Source organism: Colletotrichum abscissum, assembly GCF_030869225.1.
Source record: "Colletotrichum abscissum strain IMI 504890 chromosome Unknown Scaffold_3.1, whole genome shotgun sequence".
Lineage (NCBI taxonomy): Eukaryota > Fungi > Ascomycota > Sordariomycetes > Glomerellales > Glomerellaceae > Colletotrichum > Colletotrichum abscissum.
Genome location: NW_026850209.1, coordinates 1,799,324 through 1,825,435, shown reverse-complemented (window position 1 = coordinate 1,825,435; position 26,112 = coordinate 1,799,324). Strand labels below are relative to the sequence as shown.

At 55.7% G+C, this 26,112-nt stretch overlaps 11 protein-coding genes across 11 annotated transcripts; 4 read left to right on the top strand and 7 right to left on the bottom strand.

The window, feature by feature from the left end:
• Nucleotides 1-1,443: 1,443 nt before the first annotated feature.
• On the top strand, nt 1,444-2,361 carry CABS01_01929 (uncharacterized protein; the record flags this gene model as incomplete). Its single annotated transcript, XM_060535308.1, has 1 exon — nt 1,444-2,361. The coding sequence occupies one exon, from the start codon at nt 1,444-1,446 to the stop codon at nt 2,359-2,361; it is 918 nt and encodes a 305-aa protein (XP_060398497.1).
• Nucleotides 2,362-3,635: 1,274 nt separating this feature from the next.
• Nucleotides 3,636-4,760, top strand: CABS01_01928 (amidohydrolase; the record flags this gene model as incomplete). The annotated part of the gene is made up of 1 exon (XM_060535307.1): nt 3,636-4,760. The coding sequence occupies one exon, from the start codon at nt 3,636-3,638 to the stop codon at nt 4,758-4,760; it is 1,125 nt and encodes a 374-aa protein (XP_060398496.1).
• A 1,070-nt stretch (nt 4,761-5,830) lies between these two features.
• CABS01_01927 (uncharacterized protein) lies at nt 5,831-7,111 on the bottom strand (the record flags this gene model as incomplete). Its single annotated transcript, XM_060535306.1, has 1 exon — nt 5,831-7,111. One exon carries the CDS (start codon nt 7,109-7,111, stop codon nt 5,831-5,833), a length of 1,281 nt encoding a protein of 426 aa, XP_060398495.1.
• Nucleotides 7,112-7,189: 78 nt separating this feature from the next.
• On the bottom strand, nt 7,190-7,516 carry CABS01_01926 (uncharacterized protein; the record flags this gene model as incomplete). Its single annotated transcript, XM_060535305.1, has 1 exon — nt 7,190-7,516. The coding sequence occupies one exon, from the start codon at nt 7,514-7,516 to the stop codon at nt 7,190-7,192; it is 327 nt and encodes a 108-aa protein (XP_060398494.1).
• An 856-nt stretch (nt 7,517-8,372) lies between these two features.
• CABS01_01925 (uncharacterized protein) lies at nt 8,373-10,011 on the bottom strand (the record flags this gene model as incomplete). Its single annotated transcript, XM_060535304.1, has 5 exons — nt 8,373-8,420; nt 8,480-8,653; nt 8,709-9,838; nt 9,908-9,922; nt 9,990-10,011. 5 exons carry the CDS (start codon nt 10,009-10,011, stop codon nt 8,373-8,375), a joined length of 1,389 nt encoding a protein of 462 aa, XP_060398493.1.
• Nucleotides 10,012-11,361: 1,350 nt separating this feature from the next.
• On the bottom strand, nt 11,362-12,781 carry CABS01_01924 (glutamate-5-semialdehyde dehydrogenase; the record flags this gene model as incomplete). The annotated part of the gene is made up of 2 exons (XM_060535303.1): nt 11,362-12,410; nt 12,481-12,781. The coding sequence occupies 2 exons, from the start codon at nt 12,779-12,781 to the stop codon at nt 11,362-11,364; spliced, it is 1,350 nt and encodes a 449-aa protein (XP_060398492.1).
• Nucleotides 12,782-14,694: 1,913 nt separating this feature from the next.
• Nucleotides 14,695-16,636, top strand: CABS01_01923 (major facilitator superfamily transporter; the record flags this gene model as incomplete). Its single annotated transcript, XM_060535302.1, has 3 exons — nt 14,695-15,151; nt 15,211-16,273; nt 16,378-16,636. The coding sequence occupies 3 exons, from the start codon at nt 14,695-14,697 to the stop codon at nt 16,634-16,636; spliced, it is 1,779 nt and encodes a 592-aa protein (XP_060398491.1).
• Nucleotides 16,637-16,901: 265 nt separating this feature from the next.
• Nucleotides 16,902-18,451, bottom strand: CABS01_01922 (indoleamine 2,3-dioxygenase; the record flags this gene model as incomplete). Its single annotated transcript, XM_060535301.1, has 2 exons — nt 16,902-17,949; nt 18,006-18,451. The coding sequence occupies 2 exons, from the start codon at nt 18,449-18,451 to the stop codon at nt 16,902-16,904; spliced, it is 1,494 nt and encodes a 497-aa protein (XP_060398490.1).
• Nucleotides 18,452-19,880: 1,429 nt separating this feature from the next.
• CABS01_01921 (uncharacterized protein) lies at nt 19,881-20,750 on the bottom strand (the record flags this gene model as incomplete). Its single annotated transcript, XM_060535300.1, has 1 exon — nt 19,881-20,750. One exon carries the CDS (start codon nt 20,748-20,750, stop codon nt 19,881-19,883), a length of 870 nt encoding a protein of 289 aa, XP_060398489.1.
• A 176-nt stretch (nt 20,751-20,926) lies between these two features.
• Nucleotides 20,927-21,034, bottom strand: CABS01_01920 (uncharacterized protein; the record flags this gene model as incomplete). Its single annotated transcript, XM_060535299.1, has 1 exon — nt 20,927-21,034. One exon carries the CDS (start codon nt 21,032-21,034, stop codon nt 20,927-20,929), a length of 108 nt encoding a protein of 35 aa, XP_060398488.1.
• A 3,687-nt stretch (nt 21,035-24,721) lies between these two features.
• Nucleotides 24,722-25,611, top strand: CABS01_01919 (uncharacterized protein; the record flags this gene model as incomplete). The annotated part of the gene is made up of 2 exons (XM_060535298.1): nt 24,722-25,149; nt 25,209-25,611. The coding sequence occupies 2 exons, from the start codon at nt 24,722-24,724 to the stop codon at nt 25,609-25,611; spliced, it is 831 nt and encodes a 276-aa protein (XP_060398487.1).
• Nucleotides 25,612-26,112: the final 501 nt, after the last annotated feature.

Sequence of the window (26,112 nt, the reverse complement as noted above, 5' to 3'; positions counted from 1 at the left end):
CTTGATGCGGCTATAGGCATACGGGCGAATACCATGCGAGAACTGAGAGATGTGGCTTTTCTACTCATCTCTCACAGGCACGAAGATGAGCCAATCGCAGCTAGACGGCAGCTCTTGACTATTTCACTGAGGAGGGCTGGGAGCCTTCTTGTGAGTGGTGATGCTTTCGCAAACCTGCATCGTCCCGCGCATAGTCATGATTGGCTCGACCTGCAGCACATCACTTCAACAAAGTTGGTGATGGGGTGATAAGCGACCGGGCACAGAAGAGCGATGGGCGTGGGCTATTGGCCAATGATGGCAGGGATTTAGACGCCCAATTCGAGCGGAAAAGCACGACCGGCCCCACATCTCACGCAAAGATCGGAGAGAACGTGGAAATGTGGGGACGTACCGCGCTTTAGTCCCGGCCAGTCCCACTTTTCTCTTCTATTTTGGCTGACGGCTGCCCAGAGAACCCCCTCCCTCTCTCTCAACTCTCACCTCTCCCAGGCTCCCCTCACCATGCAGCTTAACCGCCCAGCGTGCAGACATGGCCCATCCCGGCGGCCATCTTATGGTAGCACCACTAAGGTAACGAGCAACGAGAGAGAGGTGACGGCTACGATGGTCCCCCCATCGACAGAAAAGCTGCTTTCGTTCCTATTTGCCAGTACACCTCGGAGAGAGGCCACACAGCCAACCACAGTACACAGCTGTGTGTGGGTGTCCATTCTTGGACGAGGGGGAACCCCGGCCGGCTGATCCTTTCGACGTTGCCCGCGAAGCTCATCACCAGTGTGATATTGGTTGCTTGCATCGATCATCCACAAGCCTCGTCCTCCCTAGCTCTTCTCTCATTGGGTCGTCCAGTCGACTGACGCTTGATTTTTTGCACGCTACTGTGTACGGCACGCTCCACAGTCCACGCTTTTTGCTGACGAGCAACGAGTTCCCCGTTGCGTTGCTCCAGCCATGAACCGGCGCCAGTAGCACCGCATCTCGAGTGGCTGTCTAGGTATCCCAGCCCACCACCACCAACAAGGTGACGGGAGCACAGAGGTAGCGTACACTAGACAGGTGGAGGAGACATGTGGTGGTGGTGTTGGCCTCAATCATGGCCTCTCCTGGGCCTCCTAGGACGGCCCGTCAAACCATATAATGGAAGCATCCCATCCTCTTCGATTCCCTTTCCTCTTTCTCTCTTCAGCAAGCAATCAAACAACTAATTCCAGTTCTTCGTTTTTCCCCTCCTCCTTTTTTGTTCTTTCTTCTTTCCATAGAGCCGGTCTCTATCTTAATTCACACTCCAAACTAATACCCAATTTTTTGCAAATCATCACCACCAAAGTTGCCGGTCAACTTATCCCCTAGTAACGGAAATCTGGAATTTCTTGCTCAACGCACATTATTCAGCAAATCCACTTAATCGCAGCACCCGTTTAAACGTCAAATACCGCAATAATGTCGTCCACTCAACTCTCCTTCTCCCTTCGTGTTTCCTCCGGTGTCAAAACCGTCCACTTGCTCGGCTCCTGGGACGGCTACGTCGGCCAGCTCCCTCTATCCAAGGACAAGACTTCCTCCAAGTCCGGCTCATGGAAGGGCACCTTCAAGTTTGGCGGCTCCACTCTCTCCGCCGGCTCCCGCTACTGGTACTACTACATCATCGACGGCTACCACGTTGCCCACAACCCCAGCGTCGCCTCCACCGTTGAGCCCACCACCGGCCGCGAGTTGAACATCCTCGACGTCCCCGCCGGCTCCAAGTCCTCCAGCAAGTCCAGCTCCAAGTCCAGCAGCACCAGCTCCTCCAAGTCTTCCTCAAAGTCCTCTTCCCACTCCTCGTCCCGCAGCTCCCGCCACTCCTCCAAGGACAAGGACTCCAAGTCAAGCCGCCACCGCTCCTCGTCGCGCGACATCCCCAAGGGACGCCCCCTCTCCGTCTCCCAGATCAAGGCCCCCAAGCCCATGTCGCCCCACGCCACCCAGCACATCCTCAACAGCGACTACTGCGACGACGAGACCATTGAGGAGCTCACCGCCCGCTTCGGCGCCGCCGGCTTCGACGAGGAGGACATCGTCACCGACTTCTCCGCCTCCGGCTCCCCCGTCTCCTCCACCGGCTCCAGCCTCTCCTACCGCTCCGACAGCTCCAGCCCCAGCTCCTCGCTCTCCGGCTACAGCACCCCCGGCTCCGACGTCAGCACCTGCACCTGCGAGCGCTACGGCATCACCCGCAAGGGCGACCGCGTCAAGATCGACTGCGGCGGCGCACGCTGCGGCTACGACGACAGCTCCGACTGCTCCGACTCCGAGTCCGAGGAGGAGGAGGAGTACGCTCCCTCCACCACCCGCCGCCACGGCATCGTCGTCAGGTGAAGAGCTTCCAATCCTGCCCTGGGATGGGAGTGACCACAACCACCGCCAAAAGGAAAGCCACCAAATACACGAAGATAGAAGGCCCCCATGTGGCCCGTACATTCATTTCGTCGCGCGACTGCCCCGCGCTCGCCGACGTGCTAATCATTGCATCCACCGAGGAAAGGCAGTTGCGAACTCGAGCCGGTCTCGGGCCCGCCCGCCTCCTCGTTCCAAGTGGGTCGATGCTGCGACCCCGCGCCGCGGTGGCCGCCGCCCTCTGTCCCGTAGACGGAGGTGCTTGGCCGCCGCGCGCGTGAACCAAACTCAACCGTTTCGTTTGTCATGTCCTCACTTGACAACAGCGGAGCCATCCTCGCATTCCCTTCCATAATAGGGGAGGAATGCGAGAGACCAAGACTCCAGGGGTTGGAAAAGGAGCCAGCGCATCCGCCGCTCCTGGGGAAGAGACCGTTTCCAAGCGGCTGCCGGGGGCTGGGCTTTTGGAAAGCCCCCGGGCATGGCTGCTTTTTTTCATGAAGGCGAATTCATGTAGATAGTTAAGATTACCGCCACAGGCGGCTATGGACAGATGCCGATATGAATCTATCCATCATTTGAACGCAACCTCAACTGTGCACCCGCTGCGTGACAAACGTGATCAGTACCCATCCTTGAACACGAGTTTGAACAAATATGAATGATGCCACTGAAGATTTCTTGTAAATGAATTAATCTGTATTCGAGGTCAAAGTCTTCACGGAAATGTTGTAGTAAACTCTGAATTGCCGAAATTGGCAAGTGGGCGATGTCTACGCCGGCAGACCGGGACGGAGTCCAAGAAGCCTTCGGTGTCCGCGCCGGGGGTGGTCCGTCACCCTTCTCCGCATAAATGCCCCGAGAGGTCGGTGCTCGGGGGAAAGATCCCCTGAAGAAAGGCGGTGGGGGGAGCACTATCCAACAACGTCAGAAAAGGGGGGGGGGGGGGGACCCGGCAGTGGGGCACTAGGGCGTCAGGACAAGGGTGTGTGTGTCGCTGTTGCAACCCCGCGATGTCAAAGAAATAGGTGCGGGGACTCCACGTCTCTTTCTGTCTCTCCTCTCTCATCTTCTCCTGGCCTAGCTCGAGCGTTCTCCTACAACAAACGACGCTGGACTTTTCGTCTTCAGCCTCACTCTTGGCCCATTCGTCTCAGACGCAAAATATCAATTGAATCACCAGAAAGCAGCCAACCTCCCATAAAACCGAACCGGCACGCAGCCCCCCCCCTCCAAAGCATTCCCAAAAGCCCACCATGGCCGCCGACTACCCCATCATCGACTCCCACATCCACCTCTACCCAGAGCAGGAAATCGAGACCCTCGCCTGGGCGACCCCCGAAAACCCCCTCGCGAAGCAGCACTCGGTCGAAGACTACGTCGCCGCCACCGGCTCCCCCGCAAACCTCAAGGGCTTCATCTTCCTCGAGACAGACCGCAAACACGACCTCGAAGCCGGCGCCCGCGATGCGTCCGGCTGGGAGTTCCCCCTGATGGAGGTCTCCTGGCTCCGCCGCATCGCCGAGGGCAAACCGCGCGACGGCGAGGGTCACGGCCCCGACCACGCCAGCCTCTGTCTGGGCATCGTCCCCTGGGCCCCTCTACCCTCCGGCGCCGCCGCCATGGAGAAGTACCTCGACCACGTCAAGACTGTTGCGGGCGACGCCGTCTGGCCGAAGATTCGCGGGTTCCGGTATCTGTTACAGGATAAGCCGCACGGCGCGGGGTTGACGGACGATTTCATCGACAGCTTGAAGCTTCTGGGCAAGAGGGGCTTCGTCTTTGATATGGGCGTCGACCAGCACCGCCGCGGCAACAAGCAGCTCGACGAGGCGTTGGAGATTATCTCGCGCGCTCACGAGGGTGTTCCGGAGGAGGAGAAGGTCACCTTTGTCATCAGTCGGTCCTCCCCCTTCCCTGTCTCTAGTATCTCCCATGCCCTTCATTCAAAGAACCAGGAGCTAACAAACACACCCCGACCAGACCACCTCTGCAAACCCGACCTCGGTATCATAAACACAACAGACCCCTCCTTCGTCCACTGGCGCACCGCAATCTACGCCCTCTCCAAATGCTCAAACACCTACATGAAGCTCTCGGGCGGCTTCTCCGAGATGCCCGACTCCCTCAAGAAGCAGGACCCCAACGCAATCTTCGAGGCAATCTTCCCCTGGCTCGGCGTCGTCCTCGCCACCTTTGGCACCCGCCGCACAATGTTCGGCTCCGACTGGCCCGTCTGCACCGTCGGCGTCGACGAGGCCTGGCGCAAGTGGAAGCTGCTTGTCGAGCGCACCTGCTACATGGCTACCCTCGAGCCAGAGGACCAGGCGGCCCTGTTTGGCGGTACCGCGATCAAGGCGTATGGTATTGAAGGGCTTTGATGTTTTCTCTTTTGTTGTTTGACGCGGTCGATGATTGTGATTTGAGTATGGTGGGTGGGCTTGCAGATCGGGGCATTGTGAGAGAGAATGAAATCGCTGGATTTGCAGCGTCTAGAGATTACATCGCCAGTTTGTACCCGATGATTCAACATTGGGGCGCGCAGGTATGGGATATGATGACGGCGATCGATATATTACGACTTTGCACACAGATACCACAAAAACAAATACGTGCTTTTTCCCTTCCCTATAACGAACATGTCAAAAAAGACCCAAAATGGTAAAAGAGTTCACCCCCCCGGTGCTGAACTGGGGGCTACATCTCTGGTGCTCATGCTGGGATTCGAACTCGGGTACTCGTATGCGCTGAGCCTGTCGTCGAGTAGGCTGGTTGGCGATTTGATTGTTGACCATTAACCATTCCACCACCCACGCCACAGTTTGACCTGACCCGTCGACCTAGACGGGCGCCTGCTGTGCTGGTGACGGAATTGGACTTGGAGGGGTATATGAAGGCTTGCTGCGTATTCGGGTGGTAGGCAGAAAAGGTATCGGATGAAAAGGTCCGCGATGTGGCTGGGTGAACCAGAGGAAGGAAGGTGCGTGAGTTGGTGGTGGCTGCCCTGGCAGCCGTCGAGGTTCCCGGCATTTACTTTTCTGGCCTTGTGAAGCAGACAAGAAACTCACTCCTAGGCACGATTATAAGCGATAACGCACTTGTATTGAATGCAGACAATCCGAGTTGACTTATGAGCTCGGTGCTAGTTGCTCCAAGCTTTCTTGCCTCGCTCAACCTCCCATATCCTCGATCTCAGCCCTTCAAGAATGATTGAAGGGCCCCCAAAAACACGTAATCCTACTCTTCAAGTCCCTACCCTTGTATAAATCTACACCCTTGCCATCCTCCAACGATTGATATGAAAATATCTCGTCGTACAAATACAGGCCAGAATTGATTTGAGAGAGCCACCCTTCGCTAGCTATTTTGAATCTCCCCCTTCCACCCATGTATGCCATGTTCCCCATGGCCAACCCTTTGAGATGGCTTAGACCACAGCTCACTCCTGGAATCAGCCAGGAATAGGCCGAAGTGCCCTCTTGGCCTGTCTCGCCTTGCATTCAAGAGCATAGCCGGGCTCGTTTGCCTTGCGCCACTCGATGTATGCCTCGTAACTCTGCTGGCCAACTGTATCAGGGACTCGCGGCTTGGCAGCACATCTGGGCGCCATGTCAGGACCGAACACAGGAGCATTTGCGTTCAATAAAGACCTGTGATGAGGTACCGGTGCTTGTGTTGTCGGAAACGGAGTTGTCCAAGGCCCGACAATAGGCACTACCGGACTGTTGGCCATCTGTCGGACAAAACCAATGGCTGGAGCAACGCGGCTTGTTTCAGAACCATGAGCAGATTGGGGTAGAGTAGACCGAGTCGGATTGAACGGTGACCTGAGGGGTAGCAGAGGGGGGGCTGTTGCTTTGTTTGTAAATGATGGTGTAAAACCTGGAGCAGATGGATCGAATGGTGCGGCAGGTATTTGAGTTGAGAAGTCTAGTGGAGGTCTGACAATGTTGTTCTGTGGACCAAAAGCTGGACTAAGAGATACTGGAGGAGGTTGTTGGAAAAGTGACGGATGCAATGTTGGTCTCGGCACGGAGGGGGGCAAATTGAATGGTGGAAAAGCCTGCGTTCCTTGGATGCCAAACTTTGCGATTGTGTTGGCAATAATCTCGTTTGGATCTTGTCCAGGAGCTTTGCTGGAGGTTTGGCTTACTAGTTGCTCCAGAAGAGAGATGATGGTTTTCCTGTCCCTCTCTTCAGCCTTGTCTGGTGTGACTGAAGATGTCTGAGGAGCGAAGGTGGAAAACTCCCTTGCTAGTGGGTTAAGAGTTCGAGCCTTGGCCGGTCCTCTGGTATCAATACCAGAATCCTCGGAAACTTGTCTTGGGCGAGCATCGCCATTTCTGGAGACATGGTATTTTGACTGTTCGCCTTGCAAAGGTCGCTGGAGTTTTCGCAGAAGCCCCTGAAAGCGATCATCTTGGTTGTGTTCGGAACCGCTGTCTGTTGGCTTGGTATCCCGGAAACCAATGTCAATAATGGCTGGGTCGTGAATGACGGCCGAGTCACTCAAAATTTGATCTTTCCGTAGGTCTGTAGAATGGTTCTTGTTGCCCAAGTCGTCGCTCTCTTCGTGCTTGCAAGGGCGTAGAAGATTTGCCATGGAAGACTTCCGAGGTGTGATCCTGGTATCCTCCAACTGCTTATTGAAGTCGACAAGACTATCGCTCTGCATGTGCGACTTGAAACGATTCGCATTTCTAATGCTGCGTATCTCTGCGTTGTTGAACATGCCGTTGTGTTCCTTGCAATTGAGGTCGGTGCATTCGTGGATAAAAACGTCCAAGACCAAGGAGTCAGGACCCTGCTTCTAGGAGGAGTTCTTGCTCTGACTACTCGGAACAGGTACGGCATTGACCACGGCACACTTCTTCGCGCGACCGATCATGATCTTTCCCTTTGTTGAGGCATTACTGTTGTCTCTGGATATGGGATCGGTCGCGGTTTGAAAGGGGGAAACGCCAGCCACGGGCTTCCGCCAGTGGGTAGCCGACTCAGCTATGTCGTTGGAGTCGGTTTCAGCACTCGAATTTGTTCTTCGTCTTCGACGCATGCTGAGTTGTGGTTTATTATGATCGTGAGGAAGCAACGGCCTACGCCAATTGGCAGAGGCCAATGCCACCTCTGCCTTCTCCATGTCTCTGCCATGTTTGTTAGTGACACATTCTAACCCGAAAGGAAGAAGAAATACTGAGGCATACGAAAGAGTAGATGCTCTAGGTTGGCTGGAAGTGTCGAAAATGGTGGATTGGAATAGCGGTGTTCTCGACGAAATTCCAGGCCGAAGAAGGACAATAGAGCCGGAATTGTCAGAGGAGGCTATGACGACAGGCGTAATGAACCCAAAGTGAGGTGAAGAGAGATCTTCGCTGATGTAAAAAACATGCGCTGAGGCTCTTAAGTCTGCGATGATGTGTCCAAAATTGGAGAGCTGAGGTGGTGGGTGTGATGTTGACGAATGATGGAGATGTTGGCGGTATGTTGGCGGGAAACAAACGCGCCGAGGTCGTATATGCTTGTCGACGCATTGCCCGGAGAATTTGCTCCGTGTGGTGGCAGATGAGGAAAGAAAGGGGAACATTGGGATCGTCGTGAGGAAACAGCAGGCTGCATGTTCTCGTCCTCGCTGCCGGGAAGGCCTGACCAAGAGCAACCACTCTAGCGTATAGTGATTGTGGAAGATGTACAGTTTGCAGGTATCTGACGTGAGTCGGGCAAGAACCAAGTCAAGAACCACCATCACCTTGATGTCGTTGTTGAAATACTCTCGCAAGCCTTAGTTAAGTCTAATATCATACTGCATCATGGCCATTGTTGAAAGAACGCTGGAAGAAAACACACGTCAATAAAGAGGGATAGGATATCAATTTTAACACGCTAGATGTCGTAGAAAATTCGGAAACATTGCCAACTTGTGATGAACCCAGATAGAGTAAGGTATGCAAACAAAACATCGGCCAGTACATTCGTCATGCCTAGCCTCATCCATTGCATTACATGCCTTGATTCGCTTGTCCAGACAAGTAAGCACTGAAATGTTTCTGTGGTCCATAATGTCAGCGTAATTCGACGACAGCACATTCAGTTGACAGAAACCTACCGCATTCCTCGTCTGCATGAAGACAGTTCCTGGGCCGGTAAATTTACACACCAGGCCCTCGCCAGAGGAGAGACCAGAGATGATACCACCGGATGCGACTCGTTCCATAATGTACTTCACATTCCATGCCACCAAGTGACCATTATCAACAACGTACTTTTCGCCTTCCATGAGCTGGATAAAAGTTTAGCCCTCACATCACTTATAAGGTCGTACCCAGGGCACTTACATCTTTGCGGATAATGGCACCGAAACTGGTCAGCCAAAGCAGCCCGGTACCGCTAATCTTGTACACATACAAGCCCTCGCCACTGAAAATAGCCTTGCTGAGGCCCTGACGCTTGTAGTCCTTGATCACGCCCTGCGTAGAAGCAAGCCAGGCGTCTTGGCCAACCGACCACGTCTCCTTGCCCGTGAGACGCAGACTAGTGATATCACCAAGCATAGGCGGCGCCAGGAGAAGCTCGCCGGGTCCCACGTAGGTCGAGCTCGCCAGCTCAGCGCCGGCCACGAGCTTCTTCATGCTAAACTTGATCTGGCCCCTGAGTGTGATGGAATGCGACATGGCGACCATGACACCGGGCTTCGCTTGCAGCGGGCACCCCATGGCGAGCTGGACGGTCAGGATGGTGTTGCTGTCGCGGTGGCTGATGCGGTAGCTGCCTCCGTTGAAGGTGCCGACGTCGTCGACGGTCGCGGTGGCGCCGATGAAGTGCTGGGGCGGGGGCGCGCCTCCCACGAGGTTGGACGGGTTGCTCGTGTCGACTGGTGCTTCCTCCACGTGCTGCTTCTCTGGCAGGCTGGAGGCCTCGGGCGGTCCGTCGAAGGCGGGAGGCGGAGGGGAGAACTGAGGCTGGGAGTCGGGGGTGCCTGGTTGCCGTAGGGGAAGCTGCGTCTGTTGGTGCTGCTGGTGCTGAGGAGAGGGCTGCGGCGACTGCTGAAGGGGTGATTGATACTGCTGCTGCTGCTGGGAAAGACCGGGAGGTGGCGGGTATTGCGCCTGATTCTGCGAGGGCGTCGTGGTGCCTTGGGGAGGAGGCGGGTACGTCCTCCCCTGACTCGGCGATGCCTGCGGCGGAGGAGGGTAGCTCGCGCCATGTCCTGGCGACTGAGGAGGAGGCGGATAGTTCTGAGTCGTACTCGACTGAGGAGGAGGTGGGTAGTTATTGTTGTTGCTGCTGTGTTGTCCGGCAGCTTGGGGCGGAGGAGGGTAGTTTTGCGACTGCCCTTGCGAAGGCTGAGGCGGTGGTGGATAGCTCCCGCTATGGCTGCGCTGAGGTTGTGAGGGAGGAGCAGGGTACGAGAACTTTGTCTGGTTCGCGGGAGGGGATTGCGGCGGCGGGGGATAGTTTTGCTGCGCTGTGATTTTGATTGTCTTGTCAGCGCTTTCATCCGGGGACACTGCTTTCGCTCAATTGGACAACGTACCTCCCGACGGAGGAGCTGGAAGTGGTGGTCAGCACGAGTTTCGTTGCCTTGCTGTATGGCGGGGTGAGAGTGAAGAACTTACGTGGATAATATTGGGAAGACATGATCTCTCGTTAGACGTCGCGTCTCCTCGGTGGCGTAGGTTTCGTGAATATTATTGCGAGAAGAAGCCGACTCGAATCGAAAGACAAGACGAGGTGAGTGGAATCGAGAGAAAAGAATGGTGAGTTGATCTGGCAGCAGGTCAGTCGGACGCCAAGCTGGTCGCATCCCACCTCATGGGCATCGCCATCGCCATCGCCTGCCCCGCACTTACAGTTTGTCACCCAACAGCCCAATTGCAGAGCGTCGTGATACAGTCAGCTTCAAGTCTCACGAACAGCAAGTCCTTTATCGCTTTGTCTTTGAGTCGCCGAAGCTTCCGAGATGAATGTTCAAAGCACCAAGAAGCAAGAGAAAGAAAACAATTGTCGCGCCAAAAAAGACAATGGGCGCCTCGGGGTTCTGGGTCATTAAAGAGGGAGCTTCCCACGCGCCAGAGCAATCCCGGCAAGCTTGCTGAGCTGCAGGAAGAAGCTCCGCCAGAAACCCCACCCCCTGTCATGGCCATGAAATGTGGCCGCATCGCCGCCACCTGCACCCCCAGCTTCCCGTTGGCCTGCATGGGAATAAGTGTGGTAGCTGTGGTAAAGTGGTAGGGCAGTTGTATTGGTGAGCTTTCGATGTTGGACCGTCGTCCAATCGTTTGGGGCTTGCCCAGCGCGATGGAGAGAGTCTCTAACTCTTTTCGGCGTCAGGTGAAGAGGGGCGGCGCTTAGAGACGTCCAACGGCGACTCGCCCTACCATTGGTCCTTTGCCTCTATACCTATTCCATTTCTCGGGAATCTCATGCCGCTCTCTGAGCCTCAAGAACTTTGTCAAATTTGCGTGTCCAAGGGGATGAACCACTTCCTTTGAGCTTTTGATAGATGTCGTTTCTTGCAGACATTGTAGATGGGCTTGACTACACTAAAGACCACAAACCTGAGGTAGGTACTTACCAGTACTTCGGCACATGGAGTTGAGGCGTTGCCAAGTTATGCTCGAGAGATTCCTTCAGAAGCGCTTGTGAGACCTGCAGAAGAGCAATGAAATACAAAATCTAAGTTTGGCTTGTGACAGAGCTGAGCGGAACACGAAGTGGAATGGCGCCCGGCCAATGGAGCAACACCGGACCGGCCATATCGGCCGTCTAATGTGGGGCCGATTCCAGCAGCGGACTGCGAGTGACATTTCGGACTGCGAACGAGCAGAGGGAATAACATTCAGAGAGATAACGCAGATAGATCATTGGATTTCTTTTCTTTCCTCTTCATTCGTTTCCTTCGTGATTCCCACAATGCCTACCTAACGCCGTTGGTCCCATGCTTTTTTTTTTCTTCTCTTTTGTCTACACCCAGTCTCCCCTTTCCATTTAGAAAGCCATCTTCTCGTGCTTGAACGGCTTCTGGCCCTCTCCCTCACCGTACGCCAACGAAACCTGACCCTGGCCGCGAATCTTGTACTTGTAAATCATGAGGCCCTCAAGCCCGACGGGTCCGCGCGAGTGGATCTTGTTGGTGCTGATGCCGACCTCGGTGCCGAAGCCGTACCGCATGCCGTCCGCCATGCGCGTCGACGCGTTCCAGTACACGCCCGCGGCGTCGACGGCCGCCATGAAGCGCTCGGCCTCGTCGGACGACGAGGTGAGGATGCACTCGGTGTGCTTGGACCCGTGGGCGTGGATGTGCTGCACCGCCTCCTCGAGCGACGAGACGACCTTGACGGCGAGGTCGAGGGAGAGAAACTCGGTGTCGTAGTCTACGTCCTTGGCATCGACGATCTTCGAGGCCGCGTCGCCAGAGATCTTGGACTGGACAGCGGCCTTGGACTTGGCGTCGCAGTGCAGCGTGACGCCGGCCGCGACTAGCGCCTCCGCGGCGGCGGGAAAGACGGAGTCGAGGGCGGATTCCTGGACGAGCAGGGTCTCGACGCTGTTGCAGGCGGCCGGGTAGCTCGTCTTGGAGTCGACGAGGACCTTGGCCGCCATCTCGGCGTCGGCGGAGTCTGTCAGGTAAATAGAGCAGAGGCCGTCAGCATGGCCGAGGACGGGGATCTTTGTCGACTCTTTGATGTAACGCACGAGCTCGTTGGAGCCGCGGGGGACGACGAGGTCGATGGAGTCGTCGAGGGCGAGGAGCTGGGGGATGACGTCGCGGGTGGTGACGAGCTGGACGGCCGGGTTGGGCACCTGAGACTTGTCGAGGGCGGCGGAGATGACTTTTGAGATTGCGATGAAGGACTCCGTGGATTCCTTGCCGCCCTTGAGAATGGCGGCGTTGCCTGACTTGATGGCCAGGGAGGCGATGTTGGCGATGACCTCGGGGCGGGCCTCGAAGATGATGAGGAGGACGCCGATGGGGCAGGTGACTCTCTCCAGGACGAGGCCGTCGTCCAGCTTGGTTCTGAGTGTGACTTTGCCAACTACATTGAGAGTCAGAATACTGAATGACTGTTGTGCTTGTGAGTTGGGGTAAAGTGAGTGAGTACATACCTGGGTCCTCGAGACCTCTCACGTCCAAGATACCCTTGAGCATATCCTCAAACTTGCCCTTCTTGCCTAGGTCCAGGCGGGACACGAGACTCTGACTCAGTTGACCATCGGCGGCGGCTTTGCGAGCGAGCTCCAGGTCGCGCGCATTGGCGGCCAGAATGTCGTCCTTTGCCTCGGCGAGAGCGGCGTGGATGGCCGTGAGGGCATCGTTGCGGGCTTCGGCAGGGAGGGTCGCGAGGATGTGAGAGGCCGATTTCGCACCCTTTGCGGCATCGACGGGGGAGGCGTTGGTGAGGGACATGGTGAGGGGATGGGTTTCCTGTCCAATGAAGTTGTGTGTAGTAGTTTGACACTCTCAACTAGAGTAAAAGTAAAAGTGCAAGACTTATCGACTTGTCTACACTTACAAGCTCAGGTGAGTTCGGTATGAGTCAATTGGCGGCTCGATACAGCTGGGCCTGTAATTAGACTGAGGTGGTTCATGGTGCGGTGCGCCACTCGGCGGGCAGCATGTCTGGCCATGAAAATTTGGAGAGCCCCGCACTCGGAGGGGCAGAGGTGGTGAGTGAGACTGGACTGGGCACAGAGGTTAATAGTAAAGGTTGTTTAATTGAGTTGAAGCGACTCTACCAGACTCCAATAGCACATGGATAAACTTAATTCAGCAACCTTATTGTCCCAGAGGCAGAAATTCAAGTCTCTTTCAACTACACACTTATCTTAGTATGAACCTCTTCGTTCAATATGGTAATGACTACTCACCTCTTTTCGGCAGCTCAATTCTCGGTCTTGTAATTGGCTCACCCATTGGAACAGGGATCAAAAGTCTTGTTCCTGACCCGCTCTCTTGGTTGCCCTGGGAAATGTCACTATCACTATCCGTGCCCCGAACATTCTTGGATTTTTGTTCTCTCTTGGTCTTGATGCAACATTGAGTCACTTCTCTCGAAATGTCTGAAGTTCAGGCTCGGTTTCTATAAACAGTTGAATACAATGCCACCTTACTCCGTACTGGCAACTACCAACAAGCTCGAGTCATGGATGGCTGGCAACCATCTCCTACACTGTCGGACATTCCGCGACAGTCCCCCTCCAAGCCGAGGTACATTGAGGCAACGTCAGCCATTGTCGAATCTTTCAGGTTTGCCCCGTTCTCAACAACCTGGCTCACTGCGCGGTTCATCCGCCCTTCATCTCACCTCCCTGTGTGTGAAGAACCTTCTACTTTTAGGTGTTCCTTCACCCACGACGGGATACTGCCCAGGCATGCGGGCGACCGCGACTTGGGTATATGGTATGCACTCCGCGAAAACCAGGCCTGGACAGTCTCCTCCGACCCTCTCAGAGACATCAGGGATCCATTCCGCGGCGGGAGCTACCCGTTCCGCCTGATAAGAAATAGACCCTCGATAAGAAGTGAGCCGAAAAGATTCGGGGCATGCCCCATTTAGCTCAATGAACCACATCCCCCCATTGCCGATGGACGCCTTTCGCGCCTTTGACTAAGCGGTAACAAGCCGGAAACAGGGCCAAAGACGGCAATACTTAACGGCCAGTGCCGATCTTCCTACCTTTTCGATGGGAATTGGGGGATTGTCTTCTCAAGTTCTCATAGTCGCAAGTGCTCCATTCGATCACTCCGCTAAACGAGGGAGAAGCATCATACTACCAAAGCTCGCCATAACTGCTACTAATCCACCATACAGGACAAACACCGCCGAGGCATCTTACGCTCACCTCGCGCTCGAAACATCGGCTACCCACAGCCGAGCGCGGTGTCGATCCACTCCACTGCGGAGCGGTAGCGGTAGCGGTAGCCGAGAAGCACGTTTCTGGGTTGAAGACGGCTAGCCGCCATCATGGACACACGACCAGCCCTGGATGGGTGTGGTGTGGGGTGGGAAAGCCGGACAACACCCGATTCATAATACGGCCCAGGTCCCCGGCAAATTTCCTTGTCGTCATTTTTTCTTCTTGTGACGGTTGATCCTCTACCATCTTTCTTTCTATTGTTTTACTTGCTTGGCTTTACGGAGTCTTGAAGATCAAGTGACGAGACTTTACTTTCCCCTCCCTTTCTCTGTCATACCAAGGCGGTTTTGTTGGATCGCCGTGTGAGCTTTTCCGTCTGGCATTGAGTTCTCGCGCCCTTCACCTGTCGTATCCACATCGGCACCGAGTCGGCGAAAAAGACTCATCAAGAGAGGAAGAAAGATGACCACCACATCACACGATCCGGAAAAGGATTCTTTTCCGCCGGAAGAAACCAAAAACCCAGGCCGTGGTGAGGAACAGAGCAGCAGTAGCCAATCGAGCGACAGCGAAGATGAGATTACAGAAATTGGCCGGAGGAACGGAGACCGGTCCCGCAAGTCTGCCGTGGCCGATGCCGATGCCGACTCGGAGGGGGACGGGGAGGTGGAGGGAGAGGATGGGGACCCATCAGCAGCCGGCAACGCCCCGGCGAGAACGCGGTCCCGGGCCTCGTCCACCCGCTCCCGAGCCTTTTCCATCGTCGCCCGGTCTAAACGGCGCGGGTTTCTCGCACAGCTCACCACCATCCCGGAAGTGGATAACCCGTATCATTACACCAACAAGACGAAATGGACAATCACTTTGATCATCGCTCTCGCCGCGGCCGTCTCACCCATGGGCTCGTCCATCTTCTATCGTGAGTACTACCTTTCATGTATCTTACCTTTCAATCTCAGGTATACTCACAAACGAAAGCCGCCCTCACCGAAATGTCCAAAGAATTCGGCGTCACCCCCACAATCACCAACCTCTCGGTAGCATTCTACATGCTCGCCATGGCAATCTTCCCCCTCTGGTGGTCCTCCTTCTCCGAGACCCTCGGCCGCCGCACAATCTACCTCCTCTCCTTCACCCTCTTCGTCCTCTTCTCCATCCTCTCCGCCGTCAGCGTGAACATTGAGATGCTCATCGTCATGCGCCTCCTCGCCGGCGGCGCCAGCGCCAGCGTCCAGGCCGTCGGCGCGGGAACCATCGCCGACATCTGGGAGCCGCGCGAGCGCGGCCGGGCCATGAGCATCTTCTACCTCGGGCCCCTCACGGGCCCCTTGCTCGCGCCCATCATCGGCGGCGCGCTGGCGCAGCGGTTCGGGTGGCAGTCGACCATGTGGACGCTCGCCATCTACGGCGGGCTCGTCCTCGTCATGATCCTGTTCTGTCTGCCCGAGACCCTCGCGCGTCCCAGACCTGTGGCAGTACCGCAGCAGTCTCAACTCGTATCAGAAGGCACAGAAAAGAACGCCCTCGCCCGGACAAAAACAACGGAATCCGTAAAAGTCCACTCCAAAAAAGCAGCCGCCTTCTTCAAAAAGTCCTTCATCGACCCCCTCTCCGTCCTCTTGTACCTCCGCTTCCCGCCCGTCGCCATAACAGTCTGGTTCGCCGCCGTCACCTTCGGCGCCCTCTTTGTCGTAAACATCTCGGTCCAGGCCACCTTGTCCCAAGCCCCCTACGGCTTCAGCGAGCTCATCATCGGCCTCTTCTACTTCCCCGCCGGCCTGGGCTACTTCCTCGCTTCCCTTCTGGGAGGCCGCTGGCTCGACGTCATCATGGCGAGGGAGGCCCGTAAGGCGGGGCGGTACGACGCCGACGGGAAATTGATCCTGCTGCCGGAGGACAGGATGCGCGAGAACATCTGGATCGCGGCGACGGTGTACCCGGCTTCGCTCATCTACTACGGCTGGGTGGTGGAAAAGGGCCTGTTTTGGTTTGTGCCGTGTATCGGTCTGTTCACATTTGGCGCCAGCTCGATGCTCGTGTTGTGAGTCCTTTTCTTGTTCTTCCTTCTCTCTCACTAATGATATCTGGTTCTTTTGACTTTCTCCATCTTATCTCATCCGGCTCAGGCTAACATTCAACCACCAGTGGCGCCGCCACGACCATGCTAACCGAATTCATGCCCAAACGGAGCTCGGGAGGCGTGGCGGTCAACAACTTTGTCAGAAACATTTTCAGTTGCATTGGTGCGATTGCCGCGCAGCCCGTTATCAACGCCATCGGCAATGGTTGGCTCTTTACGATACTGGGCATCTTTGCCTGGGTGTCGGGCTATATCTGCGTCTGGACCCTCAGGAAGAAGGCTCCCGAGTGGAGGAAGAGCATGGACGCGGCGTTGAATAAATGACGAGATTTACGATTTATTATCTAGCGTCCCTTGAAGTCGCATTCAAATGATTAAATGACGATAGTGGACAAGCAGTTATAGAGGTTTGAAATAATAAATTTTGGTTACTTGAAATTGTATATGCTTCTAGAGAGACGAGCCAGTATCACACCGCCTCTCTCTACCATGTCCTTGCGCCCGCAGCTTATCATCACTCCCTTTGTCTACCATCCCCCTCTCTCCCCTCTCACGCCAATCACCACACCACCACCACCACCACCACTCATCAAGAATCCGCCTGCAGAACGGTGTTCACCCCCCTCTCAGCACAATACTTGGCAACCTCCTTCCTCAGCGTCGTCTTCTGCCGCGCAACAAGGTCCATCACATCCCTCATCTCCTCGCCCAAATCCCACTCCCCCTTGGCACCGCCAACAGCCCCGTACAGATCCTCCATCTCCACCAAAATCGCCTCGAGCTGGTTCGGCAACCACGTGACGATGGGACTGCCGCCCGTGGCCGTCGGGTGCGACGTGCGCTTGAGGATGTACTCGCGCGCGAAGCACCAGTGCCGCCAGCGGAAGTCGCGCACCTGGTGCAGGATATGCAGCCACAGGCGGCGGGACTCCTTGACGGCCTCCTTCTCCTCGGCGCCTAGGCCGTCGGCGGAGAGCTTGGTGGAGAGCGCGGCGTCCTTGAGGCCGACCTCGAGGGAGCGGTCTTTGACGTGCATGAGGAACTGGCGGTGGTTGCTGGGGCGGTAGGACCTGAAGTCCTTGAGGATCTCGGTGAGCGGGGTGTCGGGCATGGGCACCTGCAACAAATTGTCCATGAGGGGTACGATGGAGTCGTTGGCGCCCGACTCGCCGCGGAAAGACATGGGCTTGCCGTCGTTTACGCCCTCGTAGACGACGCCGTTGGGGAACATGGATTGGCTGGTGATGCCGAAGATGAAGGTGCGGAAGCTGGTGTAGCTCTGCGGGCGGGACTTGTCCCACATGGTCTCCATCGTGTTGTTGATCTTGCGGAGGGCGGCGAGGACCTCGGACAGGCCCTGGTTGAGGGCGGCGCGGTCCAGAGAGGGGACGGGGGAGGTGGTGGGCACGGAGGAGCGGAGGGCGGCCATTGTGCCCTTTACGAGGGGCCCCGTGTTCTTGACCATGTCGATGTGGACGAGAACGAAGCCTGCCTCGGAGGAGGTCGGGTCCAGGCCGTGCTCGAAGGCGCGGATGAGGCGGATGTTGGAGTACTCCATGCCCTTTGCGGGGTCCTCGAGGCGGTAGTTGTAGAGGGCGTAGGAGCCTGCGTATTCCATCCATGGCTTGAAGCCGGTGCTTTATGACGGATGTCAGATGCGGGATGCTACAATGGCGTGGGAGAGAAGACTTACAGTTCGGCGCAGCGGGCAATGGGCATCGAAATGTTCCTGGGCAAGACATCCCTCGCGAGCCCGTACCCTTCGCCGCGGACGAACCGCTCGTGGCACGGCTCGAGCAGGTAGGCGGACGCGAGGAACGAGTAGTCGCGGTACAGCGCGTTCATGAGCGGCAAGTTCTCCTTGTACTGGTCGATAGCGTCCGTCAGGTCCGGGAACTCCGCGTCGACGGTCTCGCCGAGCTTGGAGGAGGCCAGGAGACCCGGTGTGCCGTCGAGCTTCTTGACCGGCATACGCGCGAGAATGTCCTCTAGGGGCGCAAACTCGGCGGGCAGGACGGCGACGGGATCGGCGCGGGGGAGGAAGCCGCGGGTGGTGGAGACCATGAAGGCCGGGAGGGAGGTGTCGGAGGCGCGGGGGTCGTCGAGGACGGGGAAGGGGGTGGAGTCGATTGAGCCCATTGTGATGGATAAGGTTGCTTGAAAACGCGGGGATAGATAGGGGTGCGTAGGTGTGTGTGGGTTTGGATGGGATGGGTTGGGGGAGATGTGTGTAAGTGCGGGTTGGTGGATGTGGGTTACGAAGTGATGATGGTGTGGTTATGTGTGTGCAAGTGTGGGATGGATGTTTGGGCAAGTGGGAAATGATTGGGATTTGGGTTGGTGTAAGTCGAACTCAAGATGAGCTTCACCAAGATGCGTGTAAGTGAGATGGGTATGTAAAAATGTGCGGAAAATTCGCAAAAAAAAAGCCAAATGATTTCCAGTCAAGCTTTCTCAGTTGCTTCTCAATGCAAGAGTGCTGAATGAGTTGGAGTGCAAGTTTGTTTCGTTGACCTGCCGCCACTCGGCGCCGTGTATATAGTTCGTGGCCGGAATCGATTCCGGCCTCAAGTGAGGGGGTTGCACCTCCGGCCATGACACGAATCCCTCTTTCTCTCCACCCCCCGTCCGTCTCGTCCGTCCCGTCCAGTCCGTTCCCTTATTTCTGTTTGTCATATCATCCTAATCTCTGGTCACACGGGGTCATCAAGATAGCCCAGACCCGAGATTCGCTCCCACCATCTTCGTCTCTTTCATGCTGGCCAAGCCCTTGCACTCCATGATAAGCACAATACCGCTGCACCTCACTGGTTCACATACCCTTGATCCTGCCCACATCGTGTATCACACCCTGATGACCTTACATGCATTCCTTTCCTTTTTCGTGAGGTCAAACTTTTTATCGGCGTCGTTGTTGTTGGAGATGCCGAGTTTAGGTCCGGTGCAGGCGCGCTGGGGACTGGAGCGGTGGTTGAGTATTGACTTTCTCTAGCCCCACTTATTGACCGATTATTGCCGGCGTGGCCGGAACCGTTCCGGCCTCTTGGCACACGGACCCGGACTCTTTTTTCCCCCCTTCAACTGAACTGCGCTGAGACGCTAACAGGTTTCACACACAAACGAGACTGATAATTGTTAAGATAAGGGGATTTTAAGTCGTAGTGTTGCATTGAAAGGAGTGTGCCCGTCTAAACATTTCATAGTAATTTCATCCAGTGTGCCCGCCGCCTGTTGAAGGTACGGTACGATACACAAAACCCGATTCAAGAATTTCCCAGCCGTTGCCGTTCTGGTAGTTGAGATGCCGAAAAACAGCGTACAAGTCTATCTCTACTTGCATTCTTCTCCGTCCAAATGTTTCTCATGCTTTCGTGCTTCTCATGCCAAATGAATGTCGTAAATAAGTCGTGGAAATCATTATCCGAAATTCGTCCATCATAATGTGTCGTTGCCCATTCTCAACGTCGTCCGTGGACGGTCTCTCAATCATCATGTACTGTGAGCTGTGAGCCAAGTCGATCTTCGCATTTGAGTGACCAAGCCTACCTTTCGACGCCATGCGACACCGTCAAATTCCCTCTTCGTCGCGAACGAAGAGGAGCCCAGGGCCACTGGTCTCGCCCAGCGGATCACGACGCTTAACACCCAGCTCCGTCCAGGAATCGCGCGTCGTGAAGCCCACATCGGACTCGTCTTCCTCGGTGGTAGTCCCGTCGAACTGGACCCAGGGCTCCCACTCATCGTCTTCTTCAGTGTCCCGAGGCACGGCGGCAGTGGCCCAAGGCTCATCGTCCTCTTCGGCATCCACCTCGACGTCGTCCACGACTGATCGGCGAGCCCCAGGCACGGCTGTCGTTCCGTCCTCATTGACATACTCGGTAAAGGTCTGAGTGATGGTCGTTACGCATCTCGTCCCGGTCGAGACGGACGTCCCGTATGCCGTGGTGAGCGGCCCGCCATTTCCTGTGTTCGTTAGAACGGGGTTGGGGGTAGGAGAACTTACACCTGGATTGGCAGGTGACGAAGAAGCAACCGGCCCAGGGTTGTTGACAGTGTTTGACGGAGCCGGTGCCACCGTCCCGCTCGCCGTGGTGCTGCCAGAGATGATCGCCGCCAACTGCCGCTCGATGGACTGGATGAGCTTCAAAAGATCTTGAAGGTCTTGCGCAGATATCGAGAGGCCACTGGTTTGCCGCTTGACAATGGTTGTGGTTTCCTCGGTTTCGGGTTTACGGTGACCACCGCTCCAGTTTCTCAAAAAGTTGTCCAGCTGACTGTTCAGATCCTCGGCGGCCTGGCTCAGAGTTTGAAAATCACTTGCTGAAAGCTGGTTAGAATCGGCATCGCTGGTTCGTCCCCGGAGAATTGCGCCGGACGCGCCCTGAAAGGCGACGTGTAAAGCGACGCAGACATAAAGAATTTTGCTGATAAGATGCATCTTGGAATGTTTAAGGTGAGTAAGAGATGGTTTCTCTCTCAAACAAGGTCTCGAGACTTCTCGAGCTCATGATATAGCAAGGTGGCGTCGCACATAGTGTAAACATGGCAACGCATTCCAGAGACCGTTCGGTGGTCGCTGATGCATATGCATTCCAAAGGTAAATCGTCCCTCGGTCATTGACGGATCAACGGCGGCCGTGAGTAGGGGAAAACAACGCTTGTGTCTTTCCAAGAATCGACGTCCAATACTAAAGTAGGCAATTTGCAAATCGGACAATCCATAATTTGGGTCACTATCCCCTTCTTTGGTCTTTTCCGTGGCTTGCGGCGGCGATGGTTGATCGGGACGAGGAGACAATCGCACGGCTAGACTGGCCGTGGTGACGAATGTGCCGCCGCCAGAAGATGTTCTCCTGGTTGTGGAGCGCTGCACGCGCGGTATTGAATTCGAGGATGCACGCACAAACTTGGCTTTGGAATGGTGACGATGCAGGTTCCGCTTCCTGTCAGTGGCGATGATCCGCTATCGGGCGACGCTCGGCACCCGGAGCAGCTCAATCATCCTGAGAAGGCAGTTGAGACCGCATAAATCTTGGCCTTGGGGGGTGCCGTTGATGATAGTCAACAGCGGCTGCACGGATCTGATGAAACGACGCAATCTACTTCATCGTACGGGTTGACTTTCTTGCCTTTCTCAGGTATCTGCTGGCACCAGATGCTTTCCACCAACAGCTTGCCAGGTGGTTGAAGGCTAGAAACACGCCGGTTGAATGGTACTTCGTTGGAGAAGCGTCATTGGACTGGCGATGACCAGGTTCGGCGTGCTGTGAAACGGGGGAGCCTTTCTTCCTTCACTCGTGTGGCATTGTACGTTTTTGTACAGGTTGATCGGAGCTGAGCTCTGACCTCATTTCCATTCAGGCTTGCACCACCCGGCCTTCCACTTCTGCTGGTCTCGGGATGGGTTGTTTGGGATCTCGAAGCACGATTGGCTCTCGCCATGTGGGATTGAAGTTGGGGTTGGAAGCATTTTTTCGAACCCATTTGACAGGGAAGTGAGGCCATGGCAGACGCGGAAGTTCTCGCTGGCCCCCCTTTTTTCAATTATTAGGGCTTCCCGAGGTCCAGTCTCACGAGGTTCTCTCGGACGCAGTTGGTCGAGAGGCTGATGTACTAATACGCATACATATATCTTTGTCGCTGAAAATTCATGATGCCAGAAGAACCTTAGACTAAACGGTCCGTCTAAGTGCATCGTGGGACGTGAAATGCCCTCGTTCGTGACCTATCTAGTGTCGAAATGAGGAAGGCTGGTTGGGAGGTGCCTCCAGCAATCAACCCTTCTTATCAAAGCCCGTAGAGGATCCAATTTGGTTGTGGTGCAGGCAGTCGGCGGTCGCAAGGTGCCCATCCCGGATCGGCCTGGCAGTCGTTCTGCTGGACCTTTCCTCACAGCGCATGGAGTGCAATGGCATCAGGCACATCCTATCATGACTACTGGTGTTGATAAAGTAGAACACGCAGCTCGTCACCTCGTTTGCTCAAAACTGTCCATCAGCGTCCATGGTCTTCTGATGCGGCGGACACGGATTGCTTCTGGAAGGCGAAATGATGACAAGAGAGATGCCAGGGTGACTAAGGTTCGAGCCCCAACGAGGGATCCAAGGGGATTCCAGGCTCGGCCGGAAGCCTGCAGGTCGCCATCACCAATTCAGAGTTCTGGGCCGACCTGGACAAGTATCGTACGTAGTGCGCCGGCCAAGCGCAGACCTGGGCCCATCGGATCTGATGAGGATTTGTTAGTTTGAGACTTGAATTTCTATCGCCTTGATCCTCGCTCGCCGACCCATTCGTGCCACCGCCAGTACGGACAACCCGTAGATCCCGCAGTGATTATTTTTGCATGGCGTTTTCGCACAAATTCGCAATCGCAGTCTTTGGCAGCCTTCTCAATTGGTCTAGAAATAATAGTACCGCGTGGGAAAGGTCGGAAGAAGAAATGTGCTGGAAGCGTGGTGCAGGATGCATCTATCGCTCATGAGCGGGATGAGATAATGTGCCGAATGCCCAGCGACCAAGGCGGGCTGATTGTGTCATGGAGCTGAAGGCTGAGGGAAATAATCTGCGATAGTACATAAAGTCTGAAAGGGTCATGGATCATCAGCTGGTGAATTACTGGGAACGTATTGTGTGGAGAGATGCAAAGGTAGCGTTCTATCGTCAATCTTCGAGTCAAGCGTTGCCTAAATGGGTAATAGACTGCTGGACCTTGTCGCGAGGTGTGAAAGTCAAGTGTTTCGCCTTTGGCCTGGCAATTGAAGGAGTCGGGATGAATGGTTGGGAGGATGGGGATAGATGATGGACGTCCGCCTGAGGCACGGAGATGCGCAGAACGTGAGGGAAAGTCAAGGACTGGGCCGGGGAAAGGACGGGAATCATTACGGACGGTCGTGACGAGAAGAGATGAAGGCAATAAGGGGGGAAGAGGGGGAAGGAAGGAAGGTGTGGTGGGTGTGTGCGTGTGCATGTGTGTGTCTGGAGTGGATATTACTGAGGTGAGCTTCCATTCTCATCCCGAACGTCCTTCTGAAGCCTGAGGTGACGGGAGGTCAGATGGCGAAATGGGGGAAAGGGGCACTTGGAAGGGCACAATCAAAGAAACTGGTGCAAAATGCAGCAAGACAGATAGGTAGCCCGGCATGCCTTCCACACGCATCGTCAAACCACCTACTAGGTAAGCCAGAGCAAGCACGGAAAGTCCACGTTTTTGGTGGCCCTGGTGTCGGGATTGATTGACGTGAGGGAGCGCGGTGCGTGGATGGCCCCCGGCCGACGGACGGAGGGTGCCGGGGTACGTATCTTGCCTTGTTACCCTTCCATGAGTGTTCACTTCAAGTTTGTGCTTGGATAAGGTAGGTATTCCGTACTCCTCAAGGTACCTTAACGTAGGTAGGTAGGATGCCCAGAGTCCCAGACAGCTGCACGTAAAACGGTAACTAGGTACTTGGACCATGAACCATGATTAGGTCACAAAGGCCCAAGATGCTTGGATGACGAGGACGAACGAAACTTTACCTTGCGGCTTCCCTTGGATTCTGAGGGACCTCACCTTGGGTGAGATGTTGGATGGATGGATGTATACATCCTGCGTGCCCCGATGTATGGTATGTACCTTTGTACTTCTGGAAGGGGGAGAAAAATCCACCCGTGCATCCCTTTCCGGTCACGGCCCCCCCAGATTACTGGTCGGGTCTTCCTTTCGCTTACCCACAACTGCGGCGCTGGTGGCAGGTGCGCGAGAGGAAGCGAAAGCTGGAGGTCAATTCTTGAGCGCGGGTGAGAGAGAAACGGGAGCCCAGCACCACGCACCACGCACCCAGCACCACCGCGCACCCAACCCAGGCAGCATGAGAACCGTTTATTGTCACGCCGCCTGCTCTGGCGCTCTCTCGAAAATGAGACGCCAAACTTACCAGATGGATTCCCCCATAAAATAAAAATTCTCTCTGTCCCCCTTCTCATCAACCCTTCCACCCTCCCGTTCCATCCATCGCCAAACCCCCATCGCCATCACCGCCTTGCCTCGCATCGCCGTCGACTGTGCGAGTCGCCGACGCGAAATAATCTGCCACCCACGAGAGAGACAGATCGCACCGCACCGCACCCAGGAGAACCTGAACCCGCACCGCTTCAGCTCACCACCAAAACCAACCCAACACGCACCACCGCCCAAAACCTTGCCCAGTCCTTTACCCACCAGATCACAACTCGTGGCCCATTGGATCCCCGGCCCGTCCGCCACCCCATCCATCAAAGCAGCTATCTCCGACAAAGCCATTACTACCTACTAAGCTTCCTGACGCCGCGCCGCCAATCTTCCAACTCTTCACCCATCCTTTCCGCCCTGGACCAAACCTCGCCCTCACCACCCAATACATCATCACACAACACGCCCAAATCCATCTCGAAATGGCACCTACCGCATCCGTCAGTCGACGCAAGTCCAATGGAGGCAAGGGCGGCCTCGTTATCACCCTGACTGTCGACGCCGATAAATTGAAGCGGACCCTTGATCCCGATTATGTAAAGGAAGACTCCCCCGTCAAGATGGATGTTGAGGAGACGAATGGAAACAAGGAGACTCAAGAAGCGCAAGATTCTCCCGCCACATCGGCCACCTTGGCAGCTCCTGCCATCGCAAATGGCGAGACGGCGTCCGACTCAAATCCCGGCACGCCCGCTGGCGATGGAACTCCAGCACCTACATCCATGGGTCCTCCTACCGAGGGAGTCAAGAAGAAGGGTACCAAGCGTGGTGCTGGTGCTGCCAATGGTCTCGGCCCTGATGGACAGCCCAAGGTCCGCGGCAAGCCTGGCCCCAAGAAGAAGGCGAGACTGTGTGTATACCCATTTTGCCCGCTGCCTACGTTGACTCCTTGCTAATGATATCATGTAGTGAGGATGGAACCATCGATCCGAATGCCCGTGGTGGCGCTGCTGGACATAAGCTGGGTCCCAAGGCCAACCAAGGTGCCATCAACGCCGGCCTTCGAGCTCTCGACCGAAGCGGCAAACCCTGCCGCAAATGGGCGAGGGGTGGTTTCGTCCTCAAGAGCTTCACAGGTATCGTCTGGGAGGTTCCTCGATGGACCGCGCCGCCCAAGTTCGTGCCCGAGCCCACCACTGAGGACTCTGCCGCCGCCTCAGCCGACAGCAGCACCAAGGAGAACAAGGAGAATGATCAGATTAAAAGCGACGCCAATAGTGCCGTCAACAGCGGCGCCGACGTCGAGATGCGGAGCGCGCCCGGCAGCGTTCCTGCTAGCTCTCCGGCCCCAATGGCCATCTCTGCCGCGTAGTAGCTGCGTCCTTGCTTGCGATATCTCTTGTGTGTTTGGGCTCGTTGGAACGTCGAGGAGGGCCCTCGACACATGTTCCAAACAGCTTGGGAGTTTTAAGGATCAAGAGGGAAAATGATTGCAACATCTGACCAAGGCTTGAATGGTCGATGCAGTTTTTGGATGGGAGTCATCACGGAGCATTAGCTCGCCGGCGTTACGGAAACACAATATCATGGTTCAGCGCGGTAGCTGCCATGGGGATTACGGCGTTTGCCTGGGCAGGCACAGAGTGTATACTATCAAGTTGGCGCATGCATGGTACGACTATCGGCTATAGAATTGATGCCATTCCAACCAGTTCATAAGCGTTCGACTCAGTTTGAGTGCACAATGCACGGTGATTGAAGGTGGCTCGACTCGGTAAAAGGGAGCCGGCTGGATTAGTTGGTAAGGTTGTGCCCACTGCCGAGACCCTCGGATGTGAAAAGTCCCACTTGGACCGGAGATGAGGCATGGACG